The 25522-nt window shown below is 34.1% G+C and overlaps 1 protein-coding gene across 1 annotated transcript in view; it reads left to right on the plus strand.

Moving 5' to 3' along the window:
• SEMA3C (semaphorin 3C) overlaps positions 1-25522 on the plus strand; it is a 180243-nt gene that overhangs the window by 110633 nt on the left and 44088 nt on the right. The window contains exons 6-12 of the mRNA XM_054495877.2: positions 1365-1455; positions 6387-6506; positions 7885-8027; positions 9361-9475; positions 11312-11381; positions 13901-14045; positions 22480-22702. Of these exons, the coding sequence (XP_054351852.1) occupies positions 1365-1455; positions 6387-6506; positions 7885-8027; positions 9361-9475; positions 11312-11381; positions 13901-14045; positions 22480-22702 (907 nt within the window). The remainder of the gene's footprint in view (positions 1-1364; positions 1456-6386; positions 6507-7884; positions 8028-9360; positions 9476-11311; positions 11382-13900; positions 14046-22479; positions 22703-25522) is intronic.

Consider the following 25522-nt stretch of genomic DNA (forward strand, 5'->3'; position numbering starts at 1 on the left):
TGATTATCACAAATCTATAGTTGTTTGGATTTACCTTTTTAGGTTACTTTTTACAAAACAGTAATTTGGAGGCATGTACGGAGAATGTAATAGATGTATCCTTTCAGGGTGTGGAGGCAATGTGAAAAGGACAAGTACAATGAAATTAGAACCACCGAGTTATAACTGATGCCAACCTCTGTTGATTGCTACTATATAAATTTTCTTACATCTGTGCTGCTCTTACCTTGACCACTGAAAACATGCCATGTCAGATTATTACCTCCTAATCCCTGGACTCTTGTAATAGGAAAGTAACCAGTTTTCCTGAATGCAGTGTCTGTTTTTATACATTTCATTCCCAAGCTTCTTAAAGCTCAAGATAAAGTCCAACTTTCTAGAGCAAGGTTTTGATCTTTTCATTTCCACACTCAAAAATATTATTGAGTTCATATTTCTTTCAGGATAACTTTCAAAAATCTTAGCTTGATAATTAAGATTCCTTATCATCTTATTTGACCTATTAAAATGGTCATTTTTTTTAACTTTGAATTTTGGTAGGGGGCTTGTACTAACTTTATGTAAGAAAAAGGTACGTATTTATACTGACAAGATATTTCTTCTTGGTGAGGCTAAAACCATTGAATCTATTGCCCCCAATCTATAGTCTTCTCTCTTCCCTTTTCCTGCTTAACTTTCCTTCTCAGTAGCAAGCACTATCTAACATATTCCATATTTTAATTATTTATTATCTTTCTTACTAGGTTATAAATTACTTGAGGACAAAGATTTTAGTGTATTTTGTTTGCAATATCTCCAGTGTTTAGTCAGTTTCTGGTACATGGCAGATGCTCAGTAAATTTTTGTTAAATAAAGTCATGAATAAATGACACATTTTAAATATGAATTATGAATTATTTTGTTGAATCTTGTACAATGCTTTATATGATAAAATTAAACAGTAACATAAAATGCTATTTAAAAAAAATCTTAATTATTTTGAAAATAGTATAGTCCTTACATAGATTGTTCCTCTGTGGACAGTTTTCTTCTTTTGGCTGATGTTCAACACATCTAGTTGAGATTTATAATAATACTTGGTTTTCGAGTGATTTTTGCTGATGTTGATTTGAGGAGAATGACTTCTTGGATCAGCTCTCTGGGGAGTGTAACAGAATGAGAGCTAGCCCTGCTGAGGTTAGCTTGTAGTTACAGATCGATTCTTCTCATAGTTTGAGTAAGTCTTAATGTAGTAAATTGGAAGACATAATAAGCAACCAACTAGAAAGCATATTAATTTTAACGATGCTTTGTTTTACTAATGAACAATTGTCTTCACTAAATAAGTTATCATTGCCACATTTTAAATTTTATCTACAATAAAGGACCAAGTTTTCATGATTGACTCCAAGTGTGAATCTGGAAAAGGACGCTGCTCTTTCAACCCCAACGTGAACACAGTGTCTGTTATGATCAGTAAGTAGACAATGAAAGAGAGAGGATTAAACATAAAATAACATGGAAAATTAGCTTGACATGATATGCCTGTTCTTGATGGTTGTGTGGATGATAGTATGTGAGCAAAATAATACGAAGAAAGTTGTGAGCTGAGAAATAGAGAGTTCAGTTTCTCATTTGTAAGAATATTTACGATTAAATAATAAGCATGTAAGTTTTCATCTATAAATGACAGCTTTGTCATTCCCAGAGTAGCCCAAGCATTTTTTATAAGTGTGTATATGTATACTTATATATTATCATAAAGTAGTTTTCAATGTTTTCTGTTATTGTGTCTGTAGTATTAAGTACACCCATTTTTTCTCATGTTTTAGTATTTTTTTCATTACCTTTCATTATTATTTGTTTGACAAATAAAAATTGTATATTTTTATTTGACAAATAATTGACAAATAATAATTGTATGTATTTGACAAATAATAATTGTATATATTTATAGGCTACAATGTGGTGTTTTGATCTATGTATACATAATGGAAAAATTCAGTCAAGCCAATTGACATATCCATTACCTCACCAGCGTATTTTTTTGTGGTGAAAATGTTAAAAATCTATTTTTAAACAATTTGGGAATATGCAATAAATTTTATTTACTGTCACCATGGTCACTGTGCGGTGTAGTAGATCACTAAAACTTACTCCTTGGATAAACATAAACATCTTTTTTTGTCCCTCCCTCTATCCTCCAGCACCTGATAATTACCTTTCTACTCTCTGTTTCTATGAGATCAACTTTTTTAGATTCCACATATAAGTGAGATCATACATTATTTGTCTTTCTGTGCCTGGCTTATTTCCCTTAGTGTAATGTCCTCCAGTTCCATCCATGTTGTCATAAGTGACCAAATGTCATTCTTTTTTAAGGCTGTATAGTATTCCATCATGTATATATGTACCACGTTTTTAAAAATCCATTCATATGTTGATGAACACTTAGGTTGCTTCCATGTCTTAGCTTTTGTGAATAATGCTGAAATGAACATGGGAGTATAGACAATGAAATATCACCTCACACCTGTTTGAATGGCTATTATCAAAAAGACAAATGATAACAAGTGTTGGGAAGGATATGGAGAAGAGGAAATTGTGCACATTGTTGGTGGGAATGTAAATTAGTACAGCCATTTTGGGAAATGGTATGAACATTCCCCCAAAAACTAAAAATGGAATTACCATATGATCCAGCATTTCCTCTTCTGGGTATATATATCCAAAGGAATTGAAACCAGTATGTCAAAGAGTTGTCTGCACTCCTGTGTTTTAGTAATCTTTTAGAAATTGTTAAAGGGGTGTTTTTTCAAAGGAAAGATGAACAAAGTGCATGTGTTAGCCAAGTCCATTCTCTGTGGATTGTCTAAAAATTTCTATGCCAAAAAGGAGATGGTAATAAAGCTATTTTTTCATTTTTTCACTTTACACAAAATATAAGTTAAGCAGCGGGCCTAATTGCTTAATGATCCACACATTGACAAGTCAATTTTTAAACCTCAGTCATTGAATACCTTTCCATGACTCACTTAAATGACATTCTCTTTTGATTGAGACACTTTAAAAATATGTCTGAGTTGGCTGGGCACAGTGGTTCATGCCTGTAATCCCAGCACTTTGGGAGGCCGAGGTGGGTGAATCACCTAAGGTTGGAAGTTCGAGACCAGCCTGACCAACATGGAGAAACTCTGTCTCTACTAAAAATACAAAAAAATTAGCCGGGTGTGGTGGCGTGCACCTGTAATCCCAGCTACTCGGGAGGCTGAGGCAGGAGAATCACTTGAACCTGGGAGGCAGAGGTTGTGGTGAGCGGAGATCGCGACATTACGCTCCAGCCTGGGCAACAAGAGTGAAACTCTGTCTCTGAGTTGTCATGTATTGACCAAGTAACAAATGTTAGATTTTAGTATGTCATACGTATAGTGGATGTCTTTTCCTCTTTGCTTTTTTTTAATGCATTGCCAGCATTAAAATTTCATCTTTCAACCATAGAACAGGTAAAACATAATTATTGTGTTCAAAATGCTTGCTTTGATTCATTTAAATAGATAACTCATCTTTCTTTCTCATATCTGGAAATTATATTAAGACAGGTAAACCTTGGAAGTTATTCAGTGAATTGCTTGAATATCGGCATTCAAGTCAGACAGGGAGGAGCCAAAAGTATATCATTTAGGACATAAAGTTAGCTTTGAAACTACAAAAGTTATCCAATTATGAACTATGCAAGGCTTGTTTCCAAATATTATTTAATAGAAGCACTGTTTTGGAAATTCTTTTCTCCATTAGGAAGGAAATTTTATTCACCTTCAGAAACCATGTGGTGTGTTTGATAGTAATTAAATATATATATAGTTTTCATTTGTTTCCTTTTAAATGCTACAAAAATAAACCTCAAGGATCTGTTCACATAGCTGCTACTGGAGTTTTATCTCATTGAATATTCTTTAGAATAATAAGGATTAGAACAAGGCATTATAAATTTTATTGCTGAATTGTCTTAAGTCATTTAATAGTCTTGCCCTTAGAGAATTGGATTTGTTTCCAAAATAGGAGTTAGACATTGGCCTTCTGTGTTTATCAAGGACCTGAGAGTTGAATTCCTATGCTCATGTTGCTATACTACTTGTAACATTTGAGTAACTTTACATTTTGTAATCAAATGAAAGTCACTAAACAATTTGCTTACCTTAAAAACTGACAGTAAAAAGAACAAAAAGCTTTATAAGATTGTAGCTGTCATTTTATTCATCCAATTGATTATCCCTCTCAAATTATCTCCTGTGATTTGTGTGGTCATCTCCCTTAACCATGTAATAGTACTTCATCATTTCCATTCAAGCGCAGTGCGCTAATAAAAGCACAGATTGGTTAAGATATTTATATCTATTAAATGACCAGAAACCTGAAGAATTAGAATTCCAAATTTCATAATGTAGTTGTGCAAGTTCAGTGTGCTTTTGCTATTTTCAGTCACTGCTGTAGGCAACAACGAAGTCAGATGTTATCTTTTAAAGAGCTACATAAACTTTATGACGTTTTTCTAGTCAGTAGAAATACAATTGGAAAGCAAAATGTTTTTGAAATAAAGTTAAAAGGCACAAGTTTATTTCTGCATAAAGTCATACAAAAAATCCTCTCAAGATTGTTACCAAAGTGACATTAATCAAAAATTTCTTATTGATATAAAATGAAGCAGAAAGTTCCTAACTTGCTGTTAAAATTACTGCGAATTTAAGATAGGAAATGAAGCCAATTAGATGTACAGGCTTATGTAATGTTTGAGACATAACTAATAAGGTGGTATGAAGTAGGATTAGAATTAGCCCTCTCTGCCATACACAAACTTCTTAGTTTCTTTTTTCTTTTTCTGCTTGAAAACGGATATGACAATTGATAGCTGTGCCAATCAATCTGTTGAACAGCAGGAATGTATAATCCACAGTTTAATGGTTAATCGAATATACAAAAATGTGAAATAATTATTTACAAAGTTGCCACAATTTAATAGCTAGATCTGTGTGTATATAAGCCTCACAAATGTTCTTAGAATTTTAAAGAAGCTAAAATGGTAAAGAAAAAAAAAGCCTTCATGCACATTTTTGTTATCTCCCTATAATCTGTTTCCATGGGCCTAGAACCCCTACTAGGAAGCAGAGCTGAGCAACAAAATGCCCGCCACACCAGCTTGCTAACTGGTAGGGGTCCAGTTCATAACCCGGCGAGCACATATTAGATACATTCCATTCTCCATTCAATGCTGGGCTGACTGGTACTGCTTATTACTAAACAGTGAGCTTAGAGTACTTTGAAACGTTCCAATCCTGCCAAAATGACCACAGTCTGAAGGTAGCCCAGGGAGTAATCCTAGAACAACAGTCAAGGAGCGCAGCTGCATGGCAGTTCAGTGGGCCAGGCTGATAAATTTCATGCTTTTTATAATAGATATTTAGCTACTGTTTTATACTCAAGGGTCACGTTTGTTGCCAATTCAATGCTTATTGCTCCTTACCAGATGAAAAGTAATATGGATCTTCAAACAATAAGGTAAATGTTGAATGTTATGTATATATAGATTAATACATCTGATTCTGTTAATAGTGAAAATTTATTTAATTTTAAATATCTTTTCTTTCTTATTGTATTCTATTTCTATGGCTGAGTTTCAGTTGAAAAAGTAGCACTTTGTTTACCTTACCAGGAACCTTCTAGCACTAAAGATCAAAACACATACTTTTAGTGATTACATTTTTTAATCACTGATAATGTTTTGACAGTTATAAATGTGGCCTCCTTGTCATGTCACAATAATAATTTTTAAAACTATTATATTCAATCCATTTAAGAAGATATTAGAAATTTTAATATGTGTTAAGAACTTTTAAGATCATAATCTAATTCCCATACATTATAGATTAGAAGGTTGAGACTCCAGATGTTCAATAGCTTAGCACTAATTCCCAGCTTGTTAGAGATTACCAAAGTTAGAAACCATGTTTTCTGACCCTTACAGTGTTTTTCTTTTAAATGTATTATAGGTAAACAGTTAAGCTATTTTGTTATCTATTATGTGTCTGCCATTTCTGGTAGACTCTATATAAAAATTAATGTATAGTATAATTAAGTACGGGTAGAGAAATTTTCACTTTTACATAGAATAAAGTTGTTTTGAGGTTTGATTTTTTTAAAAACATAGTAATTATCATTCAGGTAATAATGAGAAAAGGTTAAATTTTATAAAATTTATTGATTTGCTGGACAATGCAAACCAATTAATATTTGGTTATAACCAATTATCATAACACTGTAATACCTGTGGTGATCTCCTAATAAATAAACTCACCTAGAATTTCAAAATAGCTTTAAAAATTTACATTTCATTGATATTTTCTTTTTCGTAGATGAGGAGCTTTTCTCTGGAATGTATATAGATTTCATGGGGACAGATGCTGCTATTTTTCGAAGTTTAACCAAGAGGAATGCGGTCAGAACTGATCAACATAATTCCAAATGGCTAAGTGGTAAGAAAGCATTTGATGCATTTATTTTTTAGTATCATGTTAAACTAACTTATTTAATTCTATTCTAACAACTAGGGAAAATGGTTAAAAACTAAAATATCAGGCTATTACATAAATAATGGTAATTCTGTACTCTATGATTTAAAATATTCGGGGAAAATAAACAATTGAGTAGCTCATAGTCCATATTTCTATTCTTTATTTCTATTAATCAACCTACAGTTATCATATGAATATGAATAAATAAAAGTGACAGTGATAATTTATATTTCAGTACCCAAGCATCTTCTCCAGTTGTTTGATTGTAACATATTGCAATTAAATATGCTTTTTACTTCATTTAATCTGCTTGTATGTTTTAACAATACCAAATCTAAAAATTATCCCAAATGTATGACATTTAGATGCAATGAATAGAGTATAGCCGGGGCCTCCTCTTTTTTTGTTTTAAACTTAGATTCTAAAATTACGAAACTGGTATGTATTTTCTCATAAATGGACTAATATTCAGTAGAAATCATAGGAATGATAACTATGATTATCCGTATTCAGTTGACTCCAGCTCTTGGAGTCATATGGAATTCACATCAAAAAAGGTGCTCATTTGGTTTTACCGTATTATTCCAATCAATTGCTGTTGTTTAGAGCGATTAAAAAAAAAATAACGAAGATTCTTGTTATTTCACCCTGGAGAAAATTTTTAGCTGACCCTAAATGTGGCAATTCATTTAACATTGCAGAGTTAAGCATGAATCACCACAGTGAAGCATCCTATTTCGCTGATAGGCCAGCACAAGAAAGCATTGATTGTTCATTTACTTCTTCAGATTATTTCTCCAGTACATCTGGAAATAGAATATTCTAAAAGTTGTTTTGTTCTTGAAATAAGGAAACCCTGTATGTCTCCAAATGACTAATGATGCTGTTTTTCCTTGAAAAGTTTCCCCTTCATTTCGTATGTTGCATTTTAAGAAAAATCATATTTTTCAGAGCTTAGACTTCCAACTCCTCATTCTGCTTCAATGAATTTGAGTTTATATGCGCTAGATTGAAAAACACACTTTGAAAAATAAATATTTTTTTTCAGTAAAACAGCCATCAGATTCCTTAGGAAATAACTGGTAGAAAAGTTTCTCAATTTTTTGAAAGTCATTGGTGCACAAATAATTTTCACATTTCCTGCACTTCTTGTGGTACTTGACATTCCAAATGTGGCATGGTGAGTGAATGCAATTACTGCTTTTAGAAATGTGCCTGTAAACATTGAATTGTTTTTTTCTACCAAAGATGGGGAAGTCATCTGCCTGTGGTCTACTTGGATGACAGAAGATGGATTTTCATCATGAATATATACCTAGTCTTTCATATTTTTTTCTAGAACCTATGTTTGTAGATGCACATGTCATCCCAGATGGTACTGATCCAAATGATGCTAAGGTGTACTTCTTCTTCAAAGAAAAACTGACTGACAATAACAGGAGCACAAAACAGATTCATTCCATGATTGCTCGAATATGTCCTGTAAGTATTAATGCTGTTCCGATTTGAAGAAAGACCAAGAAATTCAAATTATGGTTTATCTCCATGCTTTTATTATCAACTATTACAAATAAATAAAATACTGAGGGAAGCATTTAATGTAACATTTATTCATCATCATTATTATATTTAATATTCATCATTTTATATTGAATATAGTGTTTATAACCCCAACCCAAATTCTAACCCTCAATAAGTTATATGAGATAAACATACCCTATTTTAATAAAAATCTTAATTCAAGAAAATATTTTGTTTGTGTTCTTGAACAAATAAACACTTCTGACAAATTTTCGCATATCCATTTAATGCATTGGTATTCAAACAAATAGCTAAATTGCATATTACCTAAAGAAACTGATTGTTGTCAGTAAAATACAGTAAATATCTCAGTAAGAGATGATTATTAAGGAACCATTTATAAATAGTGAAAATTAAGAAAAGCTTTAATAAAATAAAAGTCTAATTAAAAACAGTAACCAAAATGTTCTTGTGTAGAAACAATAAGTATACATAGCAACACAAGAAAATTTGTCATGTCCTATTTATAATAGAGTTTTACAGACTTGTCCTGACTTATTTATGATTAGCATCCTTTGTGAAAAAATGTTTCTTAAAGTGCTTAGTGTTTAAAATAGTTTATATATTATAATATTCCACTGATCATGGAGCTCAACTGTTTCTCAGTCATTTGCAACAAGGCAGCAAAGTCAACAGAAGGGGTAAAAGGCCTTTGGACACAGAGGAAAAAAATGTCTTCAATGGAGACTATTTGTGAATGATTCAAATGCCATTTCTCCTTATAATGTATAATTAGGCATCAGATTAGAAATACTGAAAATTATGTGATAATTTGGATAAATGAAGGAGTGAATGTAAAACTGTTGGGGACCATTTGGTGTAAAGATATAATCACTCTCCTGACCACAATCTGCAGAACTCACTGTGTATAATAATTTATGTTCAAATTGAAGACAATAAATTATCAAGGAAAGGCAGATTAAATGATCTATTTTCTATAACATTATATAAATACTTCCATTGTACATTGTTAAAATTAGAAATAATTATGTCATACATTTATCAAATAAATGTATTTTCAGCTGACATCATGCTATAAGAGAATAATAGTATAACTATTGCATAAAATACTATAAGTCATAAATATTCCTCTTTGACTATTGATGTGCAGAAGTGGTTAACATATCCATTCTTCAGATTTTCATCCTCCAAGCAACTAGAGTACAAGTCAAATTTTTAATGTGCTTCAATATTTACTTAAGCAATCTGAATTGTGTTTACAAAATGGTTTTAGAATGACACTGGTGGACTGCGTAGCCTTGTCAACAAGTGGACCACTTTCTTAAAGGCGAGGCTGGTGTGCTCGGTAACAGATGAAGACGGCCCAGAAACACACTTTGATGAATTAGGTATGTACATATGAGATTGAAAAATGCTTCTGAGAGAAGGCTTGTAAAGTTTATATATTTAAATAAGGTCTCAAAAGAAGATGTACTTTCCATATTTTCAGCATAAATAATATGCTAATTTAAAATAATTATCTAGATACTGTTCATAAATTTTCTTAAGTATTTTGTAATCTGTTACGCCCATGGGTGCACTGCTGAAACATTTAGCTCATTGAATTCACCATAATATATGAATGAATGTGTGTGTTTGGGGGTGTAACTTGTATCATTTGTGTATAGGTAATGATATGTTTGTGTTTTTATAAATGAATATTTATTTCATGTATATTAGAATATCTGATATTCTGATTTTGTGTGAAAATACAGCTATATATTTTTACTATTGTAGCTAATGGACAGGATAGAGTTTGGATGGAAAAAAGTGTCAGAGTAGAAATTTGGAGACTCGTGTTCCCTTCTTAGTTCTGCTTGGTGACTCTGAGATTAAATATTCTTAATGTGACGTGAGGAGGCTTATACTTTCCAGGTCAAATAAGGACTGACAGTCTGATTCCCTCTGCCAAGGAAACAGTTTTTTTATTTTTTTAATCTGAATATCCCAGGGCACATCATATTTACTAAATGTCATTTATAAATGACTTTTCTTTCACCTTAATTCATTAGAATGTAAAATAATGGTCATTCTCAGATTTTGAGACAGGTGATAATATAAGTTATAAATCCATGTTACCATATGGAAAAATTTTATGGATTCTAATAGTTATGAACTATATCGTTCTTCTGCTCAAAACCCATTATGTTGATTATGGAACAAAAGTTTCTAGATAAGCTTTTCTAGAGAAAAGTTCTAAGTGTCATTTTGTGAAATAGGCTACTTGCTCATTCTATTCCCCTGAATGTTTGGGAATATATTTTGTTTCAGTCTTTCTTTTTTTTAGGGAGAGCTAGACATTGTCAGCCTTTATTCACATATGGAAGGACTAGTGGTTGTTAATTTGTTGTTTGAGTGGTTATAAATTTATTGCTTATGAGGTCATTTAAATTCATTGTTAATTTAAAATAAATACATATTTCTTTGTGTTTCTCAGTAATAATTCTGTTAGCAAGATTGTCACTGTGTCTGGGCCTTTCATATAATCATGGCAATTGATTATTAATTGGAGTTTTCTATCAGAAATCTACTTTCATATTCTGTTATTTATCACTTCACTGTGCATACTTTTGTCTTTGCCTTAATATACTTTAAACATCTTTTTGTTAGAGGAGCTATCATTAAATAAAAGTATCACTAGCAATTTTGACCATATGCCACAAAAAGTTCTATTTGATAGTAAGATAAGTTACTGTGAAAAAGTTTTATTCCATCTTCCAACTCCAAGATTAGAGCAAAAAGAAATTGAGATTTGTAATTTTTTTAAATTAAAACAGTAATATATTAACATTAAAGGATATTTAGAAAGAAGCACCAGAAAATTTCTACAGCTTTGCCTCTTGTAACACTCACTGTTAATCTTTTTCTTATACTCTGATGGATATTTTTAAGGTTAATATGGTTCTAGTCCATATTATGTAATATATCATTGTACTTTTTCCCCATAATATTATTTTACTAGCATGGTTTTCACAAGGATACAAAATTTTCATAAATTCCATTAGTATCTGTATTAATTTAATTTAATTTAGTGTTTCTATCATTACTTGTTTCCAAATTACCATAATGGTACAGGAATATCTTTTTGCAGAGTACTTTTCATAGTTGAAATTATTTTCTTAGGGTAAATTTTTCAAAACAAGTTAATATTTAGAAACTTTAAAAGAATATTTTCCTTTTTATAGAGGATGTGTTTCTGCTGGAAACTGATAACCCGCGGACAACACTAGTGTATGGCATTTTTACAACATCAAGGTAATTATTCAACAGTTACATTTTATGAGTTAAACAATAAACTTCATGGAGTAACAGTAATTATTATAAAAGCATTCTTCTCTGCAACTTTTAATTTTACATGTCATTTGGGATATAACCCTTCCATTTTATTTACTTTTGCCTGATTACCAAAATATATTGGAGCTGAACTAATGCTTTCCAAATACTTTTGTAGAGAGTATTTGTAATGATTGCATGATATTTTTATCAAACAAATCAAAATATGAATTATAATGTAGGAAAAAATACATGATTTTTTCAATAAAATAATTTGAGCACTTGTGAGCAAACAAAACTTTTGGCAGTTTTTAGTTGCTGTTATCAGAGGTAATAAATGTTTATCACCTGGATTGTAGTGATAGTGACACAAGTGTATACATATGTCTAAACTTACCACATTGTATACATTAATTAATTGTGTACAGTATTTTTTTGTATACCAACTATACCTTAGGAAAGCTGGAAACAATTAGGCATTTCTATAAAAATACTTTTTACTTCTAAAGTAAAGTGATGACTATTTAGAACCTGACAAAACACTGAACCAATTTTCTTTTTCTTTTTTTGTTTTTTTTTGAGATGGAGTCTCGCTCTGTTGCCCAGGCTGGAGTGCAGTGGTGCCATCTCGGCTCACTGCAAGCTCCGCCTCCCGGGTTCACGCCATTCTCCTGCCTCAGCCTTCCAAGTAGCTGGGACTACAGGTGCCCACCACCACGCCCGGCTAATTTTTTGTATTTTTAGTAGAGGTGGGGTTACACCATGTTCAAGGCAGGATGGTCTTGATCTCCTGACCTCGTGATCCGCCCACCTCCGCCTCCCAAAGTGTTGGGATTACAGGCGTGAGTTACTGCGCCCAGCCATTTTTTTTTTTTTTTTAAGATGGAGTCTCGCTCTGCTGCCCAGGCTGGAGTGCAATGGCATGATCTCAGCTCACTGCAACCTCCGCCTCCTGGATTCAAACAGTTCTTCTGCCTCGGTCTCCTAAGTAGCTGGGATTACAGGCATGTGCCACCAGACCCAGCTAATTTTTGTATTTATTTATTTATTTTTAGTAGAGACAGGGTTTCACCATGTTGGTCAGGCTGGTCTCAAACTCCTGATCTCATGATCCCCCTGACTGGAGCCTCCCAAAGTGCTGGGATTACAGGCATGAGCCACCGTGCCCGGCCAATTTTCTTATTCTATATGAGATTATTTTATGTATTTGAAAATTAATTTAATGTTTTCTCACTTCTCTGGGATGCCCAAGCTAACTAAAGTATGTATTTCAAGATAAAAAATCATATTTTCATATTTTCCTGCTCATATTTTTCTTTATTAATTTTATAGTAGGCATATTCCTTAGAGTTAAGCTGTAACTTAGCCACTGTAGAAGATAATGGGTCCCTTTGATTAGACAATCAACTACAAAGCAAAAATCTAAAGGTTTTAGCTGTGTTTTTCTTTAATGGGAAAAACAAAGTATAATTGTAAACTGCAATGAGCTATTCAAAGTAAAAGAAATTTACAAGGAAGTTGTTTTTAAATATTTGCAGTTGCCCCACAAGATGTCTAAAAACGTGTCTTTAAGGATGTGTTTAACTCATGTTCTAAGTAGTCTTGATTTAACTCACAAAGAATTGAACAAAGAAAAAAAATCAAATTCTTAAGAAAATGTTGTTTTCAATAAAACTATTTTTCTCGTTTTGTTTTTTCCAATACCTGTAACTTTACTATCAAAAAATCCAAAATCATCATTCTGCCTATTGATGCTAATGATTAACAATGTATCTTACTTGTTTTTATGGGAATGTACCTTTTTTCATTAGATGTCTAATTTGAAATAAATATGTGAGTCAGAGAAATAACTGATTTCAGCCAACCTGCCATAGGACAATGGAAATATTTCTTACTAAAGAGTCAAACAAATTTTATGAGGTGTCATTGACTAAAGATGGTTTAATGAATCTTTTTTGGGTCCCTATTTTTTGTTCTGTGACCAACAGGGGAAGTACCTAAACCATGACAACATAGACTTCTCCAACTAATATTCAGGATACCATGTGAGAACACTCTCATATTAAAATAATCATAACACAAAAAGATACGGTATTCAATTATTAATGAGATTCATTTCTTTGAGTTAAATTGTGATAGGTTATAATGATAGTGATTTGGAATTCAAATTCATATTTTTAAATAAAATCATCAGTATACTTTCTTGCTGCTAAGATAAACTAGTTAGAAACTTTTTTGAGTTGTCCTGTATTTTGGAAACATTGAAAAGGACTTTACTATAACTTATTGTCTACTAACTCCATGGATGAATTGAAGATTGTAATGCTTTATGTGTCAATACCTTTTTTCAAAGTTTTTCAGCTTTTCACATGTGTTCGATAACATTTAACTTTTCTATGGTGGATTATATTAACTTTTTATCATAAATTTTACCATATATTTTTAAAATTGTATTTTAATTTTAAAAATTTGAAAATGCCTTTTTCTGTTTTCTTTTTTAGCTCAGTTTTCAAAGGATCAGCAGTGTGTGTGTATCATTTATCTGATATACAGACTGTGTTTAATGGGCCTTTTGCCCACAAAGAAGGGCCCAATCATCAGCTGATTTCCTATCAGGGCAGAATTCCATATCCTCGCCCTGGAACTGTAAGTATCCAGGGAAAATTCTTTGTTATGATGCTTTATAAAAATTCATTTAACAGGTAATGAATATCTGTGGGGTTTTTTGGGGTTTTTTTGAGACGGAGTCTCACTCTGTTGCCCAGGGTGGATTGTAGTGGTGCAATCTCAGCTCACCTCACCCTCCGTCTCCCGGGTTCAAGCGATTCTCCTGCCTCAGCCTCCTAAGTAGCTGGGATTACAAGCATGCACCACCATGCCCTGCTAATTTTTGTGTTTTTAGTAGAGACAGGGTTTCACCATGTTGGTCAGGCTGGTCTCAAACTCCTGACCTCGTGATCCGCCCGCCTTGGCCTCCCAAAGTGCTGGGATTACAGGCGTGAGCCACTGCACCCGGCCTGAATATCTGTTTTAATTAAGGAATAACCATGTGAGAAATAATTTAGAGATACTTCACATAGAGATAGTTCCATTTCTAGGAATCTATTTAGATAGAAATTGTGTTACATATATCTCATAGGAAGAAAATGTGTGTGTAAGCAAATAATTACAACAAATGAGATGTAATTTTTCAAATAAAATATTAATAACTATGAAGTAACACAGATTAGAACTATTTAACTACAGGCAGCTTTCTAATTAGGAATGGTCTGAACTAGAAGTACTGTTATTAAAGCAGGTAGCTATATCCATATCATGCAATATTAGTAGTATTAGGGATACATTGAAAACTCAGTTTTCCAGCTGAAGATACAGACAGTGCACTGGAATATTAGACCAGAATTTTTCTAAGGGTCCATTGATAACAGTCCTACTCTTTCTTTCTCGTCTGGCTTCTAGAATGTTGATTAGTTTTTGTTTCTAAAATGTCAGACAGTACACCGAGAGATGTTATACAATTGAACATTAAGAGAAATATAATCTTATATCTCTGCATTTCATAAAATAGGGCTATAATTATAAAATGGATAAATATGAATAATGAATTTATTTTAAAAATCAAAAGATAGATACACTTATGTAAACAAGGTGTTGCTTTTTTCTTGAATTTGAAATTATCTTTGCTAATATTCTTCCAAATAATTATCCCATATAATTTTTACTAATTGTTGATTCATTTTATTTTTCTTATTAGAGTTTATTTGCAATATTGTTTGCTCCTTATTTTTCTTCTTAAATTATACCAATGTTAATTTTTTGAAAATTGAAGATACAGTTTGCTAAGCCTTTAAAGAGCATATTTTATTCCAAAATTTTTAAAGCTTAAGTTTCGTTCCTAGCTAGGAAACTCAAAGTTTAATCATTTGTATGTATTTTGTGTGGAACAATTGATCTTTAATTAACTTTGGAAAAATTATGAAAATTGCTACTTATTCATAAAAAGATTAAATTTTTAGGTCACACTTAATTATAAGTGACAACCAAGTCCTGTCACAGAATTTATATTATCCTTTAAGATGATCTCTCTCTGATGTTCACAGCTCTAAAGAAGATGGACAGAACATTAATTTTGTATAAAACAGGGAAAAGCGTCAGCAGATACAGCCATTTTAAGATTGGGGAGTCCTGGTGTGGTAGCGGGCGCCTGTAGTCCCAGCTACTGGGGAGGCTGAGGCAGGAGAATGGTGTGAACCCGGGAGGGGAACTTGCAGTGAGCCGAGATCGCACCACTGCACTCCAGCCTGGGCGACAAAGCGAGACTCCGTCTCCAAAAAATAAAAATAAAAAAAGAAAAGATTGGGGAGTGCCGGATAAGAAGCAGAGACTATTTAAGAGAAAAGGAAGGGGAGGCTGAACAACTTTCAAATTCCATTATATATCAAAGGCTGTTATTATTTTACTCAACATATTTTATGCATTTTCAGAGAAAAATATACTTTTGAGAGTGACTTGCTATTTGAAATTGACCTAGTCATAGACTCATCTTAATATGGAAAATTAAGAGGTGGTTGTGATTACATGTGCTTTCATCAGTGATTCTTTTGAACAGCATATAAATGGGGTTAGTACAGGAGCAGTTGATTTGCAAACTAAACAAAATTCTGTTCCCCCTAAAAAAACTTAAGAGAAACCCTTCAAATAAAGATATTAAAAATAAAAGAGAGCCATGCTGCTTGAATCAGGGTTTGAGGCCTCAGAGCCTCATGCAGTCTGTGCTGGAGCCAGCATGGACCCAGCTTACAAGAGCAGATAATGTACACCTCTTCTCAATTAAGAACATTAGAGTGGTAACTTGAAATCAGCTATCGTGGAACAATCTACACCATGGAAATTGGCAAATGCTACAAATCAGGGAGTTTTTTTTTTTCCTCAAGAAAAGTGACCTCTGACCTTACCTCTCATCAGGCTCTTCACCCACGTGACAACTTAAAAGGCACCTTAACAGGTGTATAGAACTCAGAGCATCACTGTGAGAAAACCATTCATGTCAGGCAGCAATTGTTCTATATAAAATACTAAACCCTTTTTAGTAAAACAGAATAAACCAATGCTAAATTGGAAAATTCTGCTAACAGTCCCACTTTTCACTGTTTTTTAGCTCTCAAGAATGACCATTTGTTTCCTGTTCCAAAGCAGTGTAGAGTAAGCCAGGGTTAGCAACACACATCTGCAGCAGACTCCATGAAAAAAGGGAGTAGTCAGGATTTGAGAAATATTTCTATAATGTGGTTTCTTACATCTGGTGTTGAGACCAGAGCAGCTCCTTCAAATCAAAAAATTGTCAGATGAGTGATCCTTAGAGAATAAAAGAGGCAGGGTAGAGGAGTGACCTTTGGAACTCCTCCTGGAAAAGCGTACCTCCCTGAAGATTCTGTCCCTCCACCCTTCAACCAGCAAAACACCGTGAAGTCAGCTCTCTGACTCAGAGTGGCAGTGTCTGTCTCTTCCTTGCACTTCCAGTGTTTAATATCGTCTCATAGTAGCCAAACCACCTGCAGCCAAGTAATCCAAAGTATTCTCTCTTCTCTAAGGTTAAGAATGTTGCTTCTGAAGTCCTCCCAATGAAGGATCAACTGTGATTGTCCTACTTTATTTCCCCATACAGTAGTATGGTTGCCCAGTCAATCCCATAAATATATGGCTGTGTTCTTAAAGAAATGAGACTGGCAGAAATCTCATACCCTCGTTCTAATATTCCCTGTAGGTGCTTCTTTTAAAGCACGGTTGGTAGCTCTGTTAGCAAACGACCCCACCAGCAAGCCCAAGTCAGTAGGAAGGAGCCTGCCAATTGTGTCATAATATTTTTCCATAAGTAATTCAAGTTTGTGGAAGAAACAAGACACTTTTGGTATGTTGCAAAGGGCAGCCAAAGAATGAAAACTCTGTGGCCGAGCAAACATATTACATTATTCTGCTGCAACGTGTATAAAGCTTCTGCAGGAGATTGTTTGTATATGTTGTATATCCTGTTAAAGCAGAACTTAATGAAAGTGTTCAACTTTAACATCTCTTTATAAGTATAACAGAGTCATGTGCTTCCATCATCATGCCTTGGACAGGTCGGGTACATGCAAAGGATCACAGAAAATTGATGAGCCCCATAGTAGTGGCAAGGATACGAGAAGTTCATTGCTGGCAGTTTTGTTGATTACATATGTCTTCTGGTTGTGCTTACATTAGAGTATTTCTATTTCTCTTAGATGTTTGAAAACATTCAGTTAGGAATGTTTCTAAGAAAATTGAATACATAAGACATATAGACATGAAAAATTAATTACGTCGTCTGACATCATTATTCAAAACGTGAATAAAATTTTAAAAATAAATATTATTAAAGTTTAGAGGAGAGAGAGATTGTAGTAAAACAGCCTGATTTGAAAAGGGATTAAAAAAATGTGAGATTGAGCTTGCCCTAGGGTGATTGGATGTGGATAAATTGAGTAAGGAAGGAAGGAGTTTTCAGATGAAGGGTACAGCATACGCTACGAGACACAGATGGAAATGAATAAGTGATTTTTCAAAGCTCTGTGTGGATTAGTAGGACTGGAACAGTGGGCTTTTATATGTAGGGGAGGGCAAATATAAGGAAGATGAGGGTCAGCTAATACATAAGTACAAGTCTTCAACTATGTAATTTTTGGGGCTTCAAACAAAGGGCTTGAATTACCAAGGTTGAAACATAAAATGAGTTTTTCTCAGTATACAAATTTCATAGACCAGTACTAGAAATAAGCATAGATTCTAGAGTGCCACCAAGACCCTTTATTTATCTATATACCACTCATCCCCCACGTGTTAGGTTAAGATCCCCTTGACCATGCTAGTCACTCTTTCTCTGCCTAGTTTTGCATTTATTTTCTGCAATCTGTCTTCAGCCTCACCTCCTACCTCTTTCCTTCACTTTGGTCTCCATGATCCAGCCATGCCCTAGGAATTACAGTTCTCTAAATACTCTAAATTTTATTTTCTCATCTCTAAACCTCTTCGCTGACCTTGGCAGCTGTAAGTTCTCCACTGTTAAAAACTTGGTTTAAAAATATTGGCTCTTGAGTATGTAGGGAAATTGATCCTAAACCAAAATTGATTGTTTATCTTACATTTGTTTCAAATTATTACTTTTTGTCATAATATTGTTATTTTGCTTTGAATATGTCTGTCTTTCTTACTAGAATACTTGTCTAGAAGATAACAGTAATTTTTTATTCTTATGTCCCCTACTGGGCACATCAAAGTGCTTTTTGGATAAAATATGTCCAAGTAATGGATACATATATTAATATATAAGTATATTCTGAAAACTGACCTAATGGACGTGAAGATTAAGAGAACATTTAGAAACTTCAGAAGGCAGCAGATATTTATGAATACCTGAGTATAGGAAAGAAGTTTGGTAAGGACAATTGCTGTTACTTTCCTAACATGGCATTCTTATTGTTCCTAGCATTTCATATCACACTTTAGTAATCAGAGCACTTGAAATGTCTTTACTCAAAAAAGGAGGGCTTATCACTGCTTGATAAACCAACAGCTAGAACTGAGGAAAAACACTTAAAGGAGAAGTTTAACCAAATTACTTAATGACTATTTGCAGAGTAAAATTAACGTTCTAAAGAATGAAACACCAGCCTAGTTAGTGGACAAATATTTTACGTTAGCACATAGATGTTATGTTATCTTGAAGTTTCAATAAACATGCTTCATTATATTGCATGGTGAGAGAAAAGTTAATCACATGTGATTTATTCTTGGCAGTATGACACTGAGCAAACTCAGTATTGCAGATAGAGTCTACAAAGGGCAATCAATTTTTGTTTGTGTTACATTATTAGCACTCATTGTCTGTCTTATCAGCAGAGTTGATGCCATGAATCAATAGAATAATTATTATCAAAAAGAATTATTTGGTAAGTTTGAACATATACTAGGAGACACTTGTTTCTAGGTGATAAATTCATGGGAGTATTTAAAAAAAAGTCTTGTGGAGAATATTTTAATGAATGCAAAGTAACTTATTTGATTTGTTTAGATTACCTATTTAATAACTACGGTTTTGAGCAACCTTGACATAATTGTTAACCTGGATTTCATTTACCATTAAGTAAAAGCCAGAGATCAGGCACTGATCATTTAGTAAGCTTATCTCACATCAAACTGTACTAACTGGAAATTATGTAAATTGTTTAGTAATATATGCTAACTTTGATTTTTCCAGAACTTAGAAACGAGAATGCTTGCAAATACTTAAGGAGACATTTCAGTTTAGCAAGCCATCATTAGTGGTGTTGTATGAAGTTCTGGAACTATTTAAATTACCCATGCATTGCTCTTTCCATGTTTTCATGCAGTGAGCAATGTATTTCCCTTTTTCCACTTTGTGTGAAGATTGAGGCTAGAAAACACCCATAATTCTATATTTTGCAGAAGTATGGAACACGATCATCAGCTTAGAACAACCTCAAATTAAATTTTTTGTCCTCATTTTGGTCTTTGTTGTGAGCAGTTTATAAATGTGTATTTAAATATAATGCTTTTAAAAAAATAAAAACATATGAACTCCAGATGAAAGTCTAGTTAATGGAATAAAGAATGAGAGGTTTTATTTTATTACTTGTCTCATTACTGCTACTCTTTTAAGTCATTTAATTGCTCCTTGTGCCTTTCTACAAAAAGGGAACTATATTTATCAGATCTGTAAAAAGTTCTAGTCTGGTAATGTTAACTGGTCAAAGTAAGTCTAAATATTGCACTCATGATGATGCAGTCTAAATGAGTGAGATGATATTAGTAATCTGCTAAGATCTAGCTGCACGTGGAGGCCTGCCTGACAACATTGGCCCAAAGGCACTAATACTGCTGGACAGCTGTTGCAGGGATTTAACCTGGAGATTGTCATATTTTGTTTGGCCCCCCACGTTGCTGTTCTTTTTTTACTGAGTCAACATTAAACACTTGGCAGATTTTACATAAAATTCCACATTCTGTCTTCTGCTGAGGTCTAGAAGCACGAGGATTTTATTCCTGCTTAGAAGCAGTCAGCTGGATAAGTGTTCATTGCCATCTTTGGATAACACATAACTCCCCAGTTTGTCACAGTCCCCATTGCATCCTGCTATTTATGACTGATGCTGTGCCTATTGCTATCAAACAGGCAGCTTGCTTTGTTACTTTCCTTTTACCACATACCTCTCTAAAGAGGATAAATGAAAACCAACACAATAGTGCTGTGTGTTTCAAGAAAAATATAGTGTTTTTGTTTCTGGAAGTAGAGATATCGACAGGAATTTAATATTGACAGGTATTTAATAACATTATTAATAGTAATAATGTTTGTATGTATTAAAATATTATACCCAATGGTTTTTCTCATATAACTTAACACTCAGATCCAATTAGTGAGTGAGTTTGAGTTCTGGCTTCAGCAGTTCCCAGCCTACCCTAAAGTTTGGCCTTAGGTGCCCTACAAATGGAATCTTCTCCTCAGAAGCCCTTGTCAGGTTCCCTTGCCAGAACTGCTGATGCTGTTCAGCAGTCCTTTCTCCAGATCTTGTTCTTGTTTTCTGCCTGCCCCTTTGGACTTAATGCTCTGAAACTTTTCCCTCCTGGCCAGAATGGAGGCCCCTGTTTCATACAGACCCAGCACCAAAATTGCAGGCCAGATACAATGAATGATATAATGCATTTATTCAACTACTCTTTGGTGATTATCTACTAACCAGCTCTGTTACGAGTCTGATGGCAAAACAATAACAAAATAGACCCAGTTACAGTCAGCACAAGCTTACATTCTATAGGGAGAAACAGGCAGTTCTAGAGGGAGAAACAGGCAATAAAGACGCAAGCAACTGATACATAATATACTGTTAGGTAAATAGGGCTGTGAAGAAAAATAGCAGGCCAAGGAGACAGAAAGTAGAGACGGAGAAGGGGAGCTACTTTTATACGTCATCACTTTCAAGAAGCAACTTTTGAACTGAGAACTGAATGAGGTAACAGAAATGAGGTGTTCTGGAGAGCAGTATGCCAGAAGGGGAACAGCAGGTGCAAGATCCTGGAGGGGAAGTATGCTTGAGGCTCAGGAGCAGCAAGACCTACAGTAGGAGGGGCTGGCTCAGGCCAGATCATGCAGAGGCTTGTAGGCCATTCTAAGCTGTTGGTATTTTATTCTAAGGATAATGAATGGGATCTTTGATAGAGAGGAATTACCAGATTTAATTTAACACATCCAATCTAAGCTTTCTTCTTCTTTCTTCTTCTTCTCTTCTCTCCTCCCCTTCTCCTTCCTCCTCCTCCTTTCTCCTCCTCCTCCTCCTTTTTTTTCTTCTTCTTCCTTTTTTTATAGAGGTGGGATTTCACTCTGTTGCCCAGACTAGAGTACAGTGGTTTCATCACAGTTCACAGCAGCCTCAAATTCCTGGGCTCAAGAGATCCTCCTGCCTCAGTTTCCCAAGGAGTTGGGATCACAGGCATGCACAACCACACCTAGCTAATTTTTAACTTTTTTCCCAGAGATGAAATTTTGCTATGTTGCAAAATTTATCATTTTACAACATATGGTATACTGCCCTCTCTTTCGGGAGGGCAGATCAGATGAAATAAAACTTTTACATGTCAGAGTTTGACTGAATTTAATGGTAATAATATAATTATTTTAACAAGTAGCAGCATTAGATTGTGTCCACTAGTTTTTGTTTTCCTAACAAAATGGTATCTGGGACAAAATAAATAGAAAAGTGGTGAGTGAGAAGGGTGAAGAGTTATCTCATATACAAGATGGCATCAGCTCTTCTCTGAAAACAGAATAACATACAAGGACTTAGCCTAATTCAAAATTAATACACACTGTATTAATCATCTACAGATAGTAAAACATAATCATGCTATTTCTTTTCACCTCCATAGGTAGCAGATATACTTAAAACAACTGGAGCTTCTAAGTGATTTCAAAAGTAGAGAGTTTTTGATTATTACTAGAACAAGGCAACTATTTTATTAACTTGGTTCTTTAAAACTTTCTTTCTAGTGTCCAGGAGGAGCATTTACACCCAATATGCGAACCACCAAGGAGTTCCCAGATGATGTTGTCACTTTTATTCGGAACCATCCTCTCATGTACAATTCCATCTACCCAGTCCACAAAAGGCCTTTGATTGTTCGTATTGGCACTGACTACAAGTATACAAAGATAGCTGTGGATCGAGTGAACGCTGCTGATGGGAGATACCATGTCCTGTTTCTCGGAACAGGTAAATATTTGAGCCCAAGATACGCTTTAATGTGTAATAAAAGAATGTACTAAATATAGGTAGTAGGTAAGGGCCATGATATTGAAACTAGAAAAACTCCAATAATTACGTCTGTCTAGCCCTTAGTGAGATATTTAATCTCTTTTTGCCTCAATTTCCACATCTGTAAAATGAAGTTAATAAAGTAAATTATAGAGTTCTTGTGAGGAATATATATAGAGATATATACATTATATAATATATATATTATAAAATATATGTAGGTAGGGCTATGTGATTTTCTTGGCAATTTGTCATTACAAGATATTTGTATGATTTCTCTGCTGCACTTTCCATCCAACTGGAAATGAACCAGCTTTGTGAAAAACTTCTACTTGTCTCAGTGGAAAAAGTAAAAAGCAATGATTAAGTACTAGAATTGCATCCAGACATAACCGAAGCTGGTTTAGCCCTTATTTAATAAGCCATGTAGGTAAGTGTTCCTTTCAACTGAAACAGACTCTGTGACTTCTTAATCAATACATGAAGCCATTTTCTAAGGATAATGATAATGACAGATAACATACTCAATATAACATTTGGAAGTGAATGTGACTCAAATATAGACAGGTTTTTTGAAAATATTGGTGACACTCTTTTAATACATCTACAAATTCTATCAGTTTACTTTGATAGAAGTTGAATGAAAATGTGCTTGTTTATAGACCCACATGATATGGAATAACTAGCATTGTATGTTATAGAGCAGCAGTTCTCAAAGTGTGGTCCCTGGACCAGCAATATCAGTATCACTGAGAACTTGTTGGAAATATAAATTCTGAGGTGCTTCTTCCAAAATTCTAGGGATGAAACCCACTCATCTGTGTTTTCACAAGCCCTCTAAGTAATTCTGATGCACACTAAAGTTAGGAACCACTACTCACGTCTTTCACACCCTGGCTTGTCGGTCGGGCAGTAATTTAAAATGTATTTTCAAACATCCCTAACTACCTTATAGCAACTGATGAAATCTCTTCACTTACAATAACACTCTTTACAATAACATCTTGTTGTAATCTTAGAAATACTTTATGAAATTAGGTAGTTTATTAGGAAAGAGACAACACATCTGTAAAAGTCATTATAAAATATGGCAGTGGTGGAATATGTGTTCTGGATCAAGGGATAAATTGCACTCATACTTCAATCAGTTTAAGATGTCGGTACTTTTTCTTGGCTAAATAAAATTTCCAAAGTGTGCTAAGATAAGGTTTTTATTTTATCCTTTTTTTATTCTTAAAAACCCCATATCTGAATGTTTCATTTTCATATAATTTCAGCTTTATGGTCCGAGATTGAGAATCTTCTAAAATGTGCTACTACATTTGTTATCCTTTTTGGCACCCTAGGTTGGCATCCTTTCCCACAGTTGGACATATCTGAGTTTTCACTAGTCCTCTCTTTGCTTGCTTGACATCTGAGGAATAATCCTTCCTTCCCAGAATAACTGTTCCTCACTCTGCTCTCAATTTGTATCTCATCCTACCATCTCCAGGACTTTTGCTATCAATTATATTCTTACTCACTTGATTCTTCCATTTCATCCTCCACTGAATCCTCAACTTAGAAGCCTTGCCAGATTATGAAACTAAGTATCTGTCTTCACCCACTGCCACTTCTGCTGTATTGCAGATTTTGTCAAGGTCTTGCATGGTCTCATGATAAGAAAAATACAGGCTTTTAACCACTGAAATACCTCTCTCTCCTATTTGCATCAGTTGGCGTTGGAGAATCTCACTTTACCTATTGCTTCAGTCATGTGTCAGAGGATTCTCCTCTCTTCCTAGTGGTTCCCTCTTAGCTGGCTTCCTCCTGCCCATGAATGTGGGTATTCCCTGAGGTTCTATCTATGTTCCCCCCCGCTTTTTTTTTTTTTTTTTTTTTTTTGAGACGGAGTCTTGCTCTATCACCCAGGCTGGAGTGCAGTGGCACGATCTCGGCTCACTGCAACCTCTGCCTCCCGGGTTCAAGATATTCTCCTGCTTCAGCCTCCCAAGTTGCTGGGATTACAAGCGTGTGCCACCATGCCCAGCTAATTTTTGTATTTTTAATAGAGACAGGGTTTCACCATGTTGGCCAGGATGGTCTCGATCTCTTGACCTCATGATCCACCCACCTTGGCCTCCCAAAGTGCTGGGATGACAGGCATGAACCACCGCGCCTGGCCTTATGGTCCCCTTTTTTAAGATACTCCATGTCCATCTCATTCATTCACTTGGCTCTAATTATCCATTCTTTGCAAACAAATCCCAAATGTATATTGTTATTCCTTATCATTTCCTATGCTCAGTGTTTTCATTACAGTTGACTGTTGGATAATACACATTGTATAACCCATTAACATTTCAAACATCATGCTTCAAACTCAATTTATCCTCTTTGAAAACTCTCCACCCAGCAGTTAATCCAATCTCCCATATTTGTATTCATTACTGCCCATTTCTCTCAAAGTTCTATCTCTCTTTGCTATATAATTTCTCTCTAGGCATATCACAGTACCTGATAAGCTCAATAAATATTTGTCAAGATAAATTGAAAATCATAACTATGTCCATTGTTACTCATGTAATATGAATTCATAAATGTGACTGTAAAAGCTAATCTTCATTTGCATATAAGGTTTGTTCTCTACAGATACAGCCTTCATGTAAGTGACTACAAAGATTTGCTTTTAGCCTTAGCTCAGATCATTCAACTTAGAGTTTGTGTTAGAAAAACAATTTTATTTTTCCTGAGGCTATGTGTTAATTTGGAATATTACCTCTCCACAATGTGTCATAT

The sequence above is a fragment of the Pongo pygmaeus genome, chromosome 6, assembly GCF_028885625.2.
Source record: "Pongo pygmaeus isolate AG05252 chromosome 6, NHGRI_mPonPyg2-v2.0_pri, whole genome shotgun sequence".
NCBI lineage: Eukaryota > Metazoa > Chordata > Mammalia > Primates > Hominidae > Pongo > Pongo pygmaeus.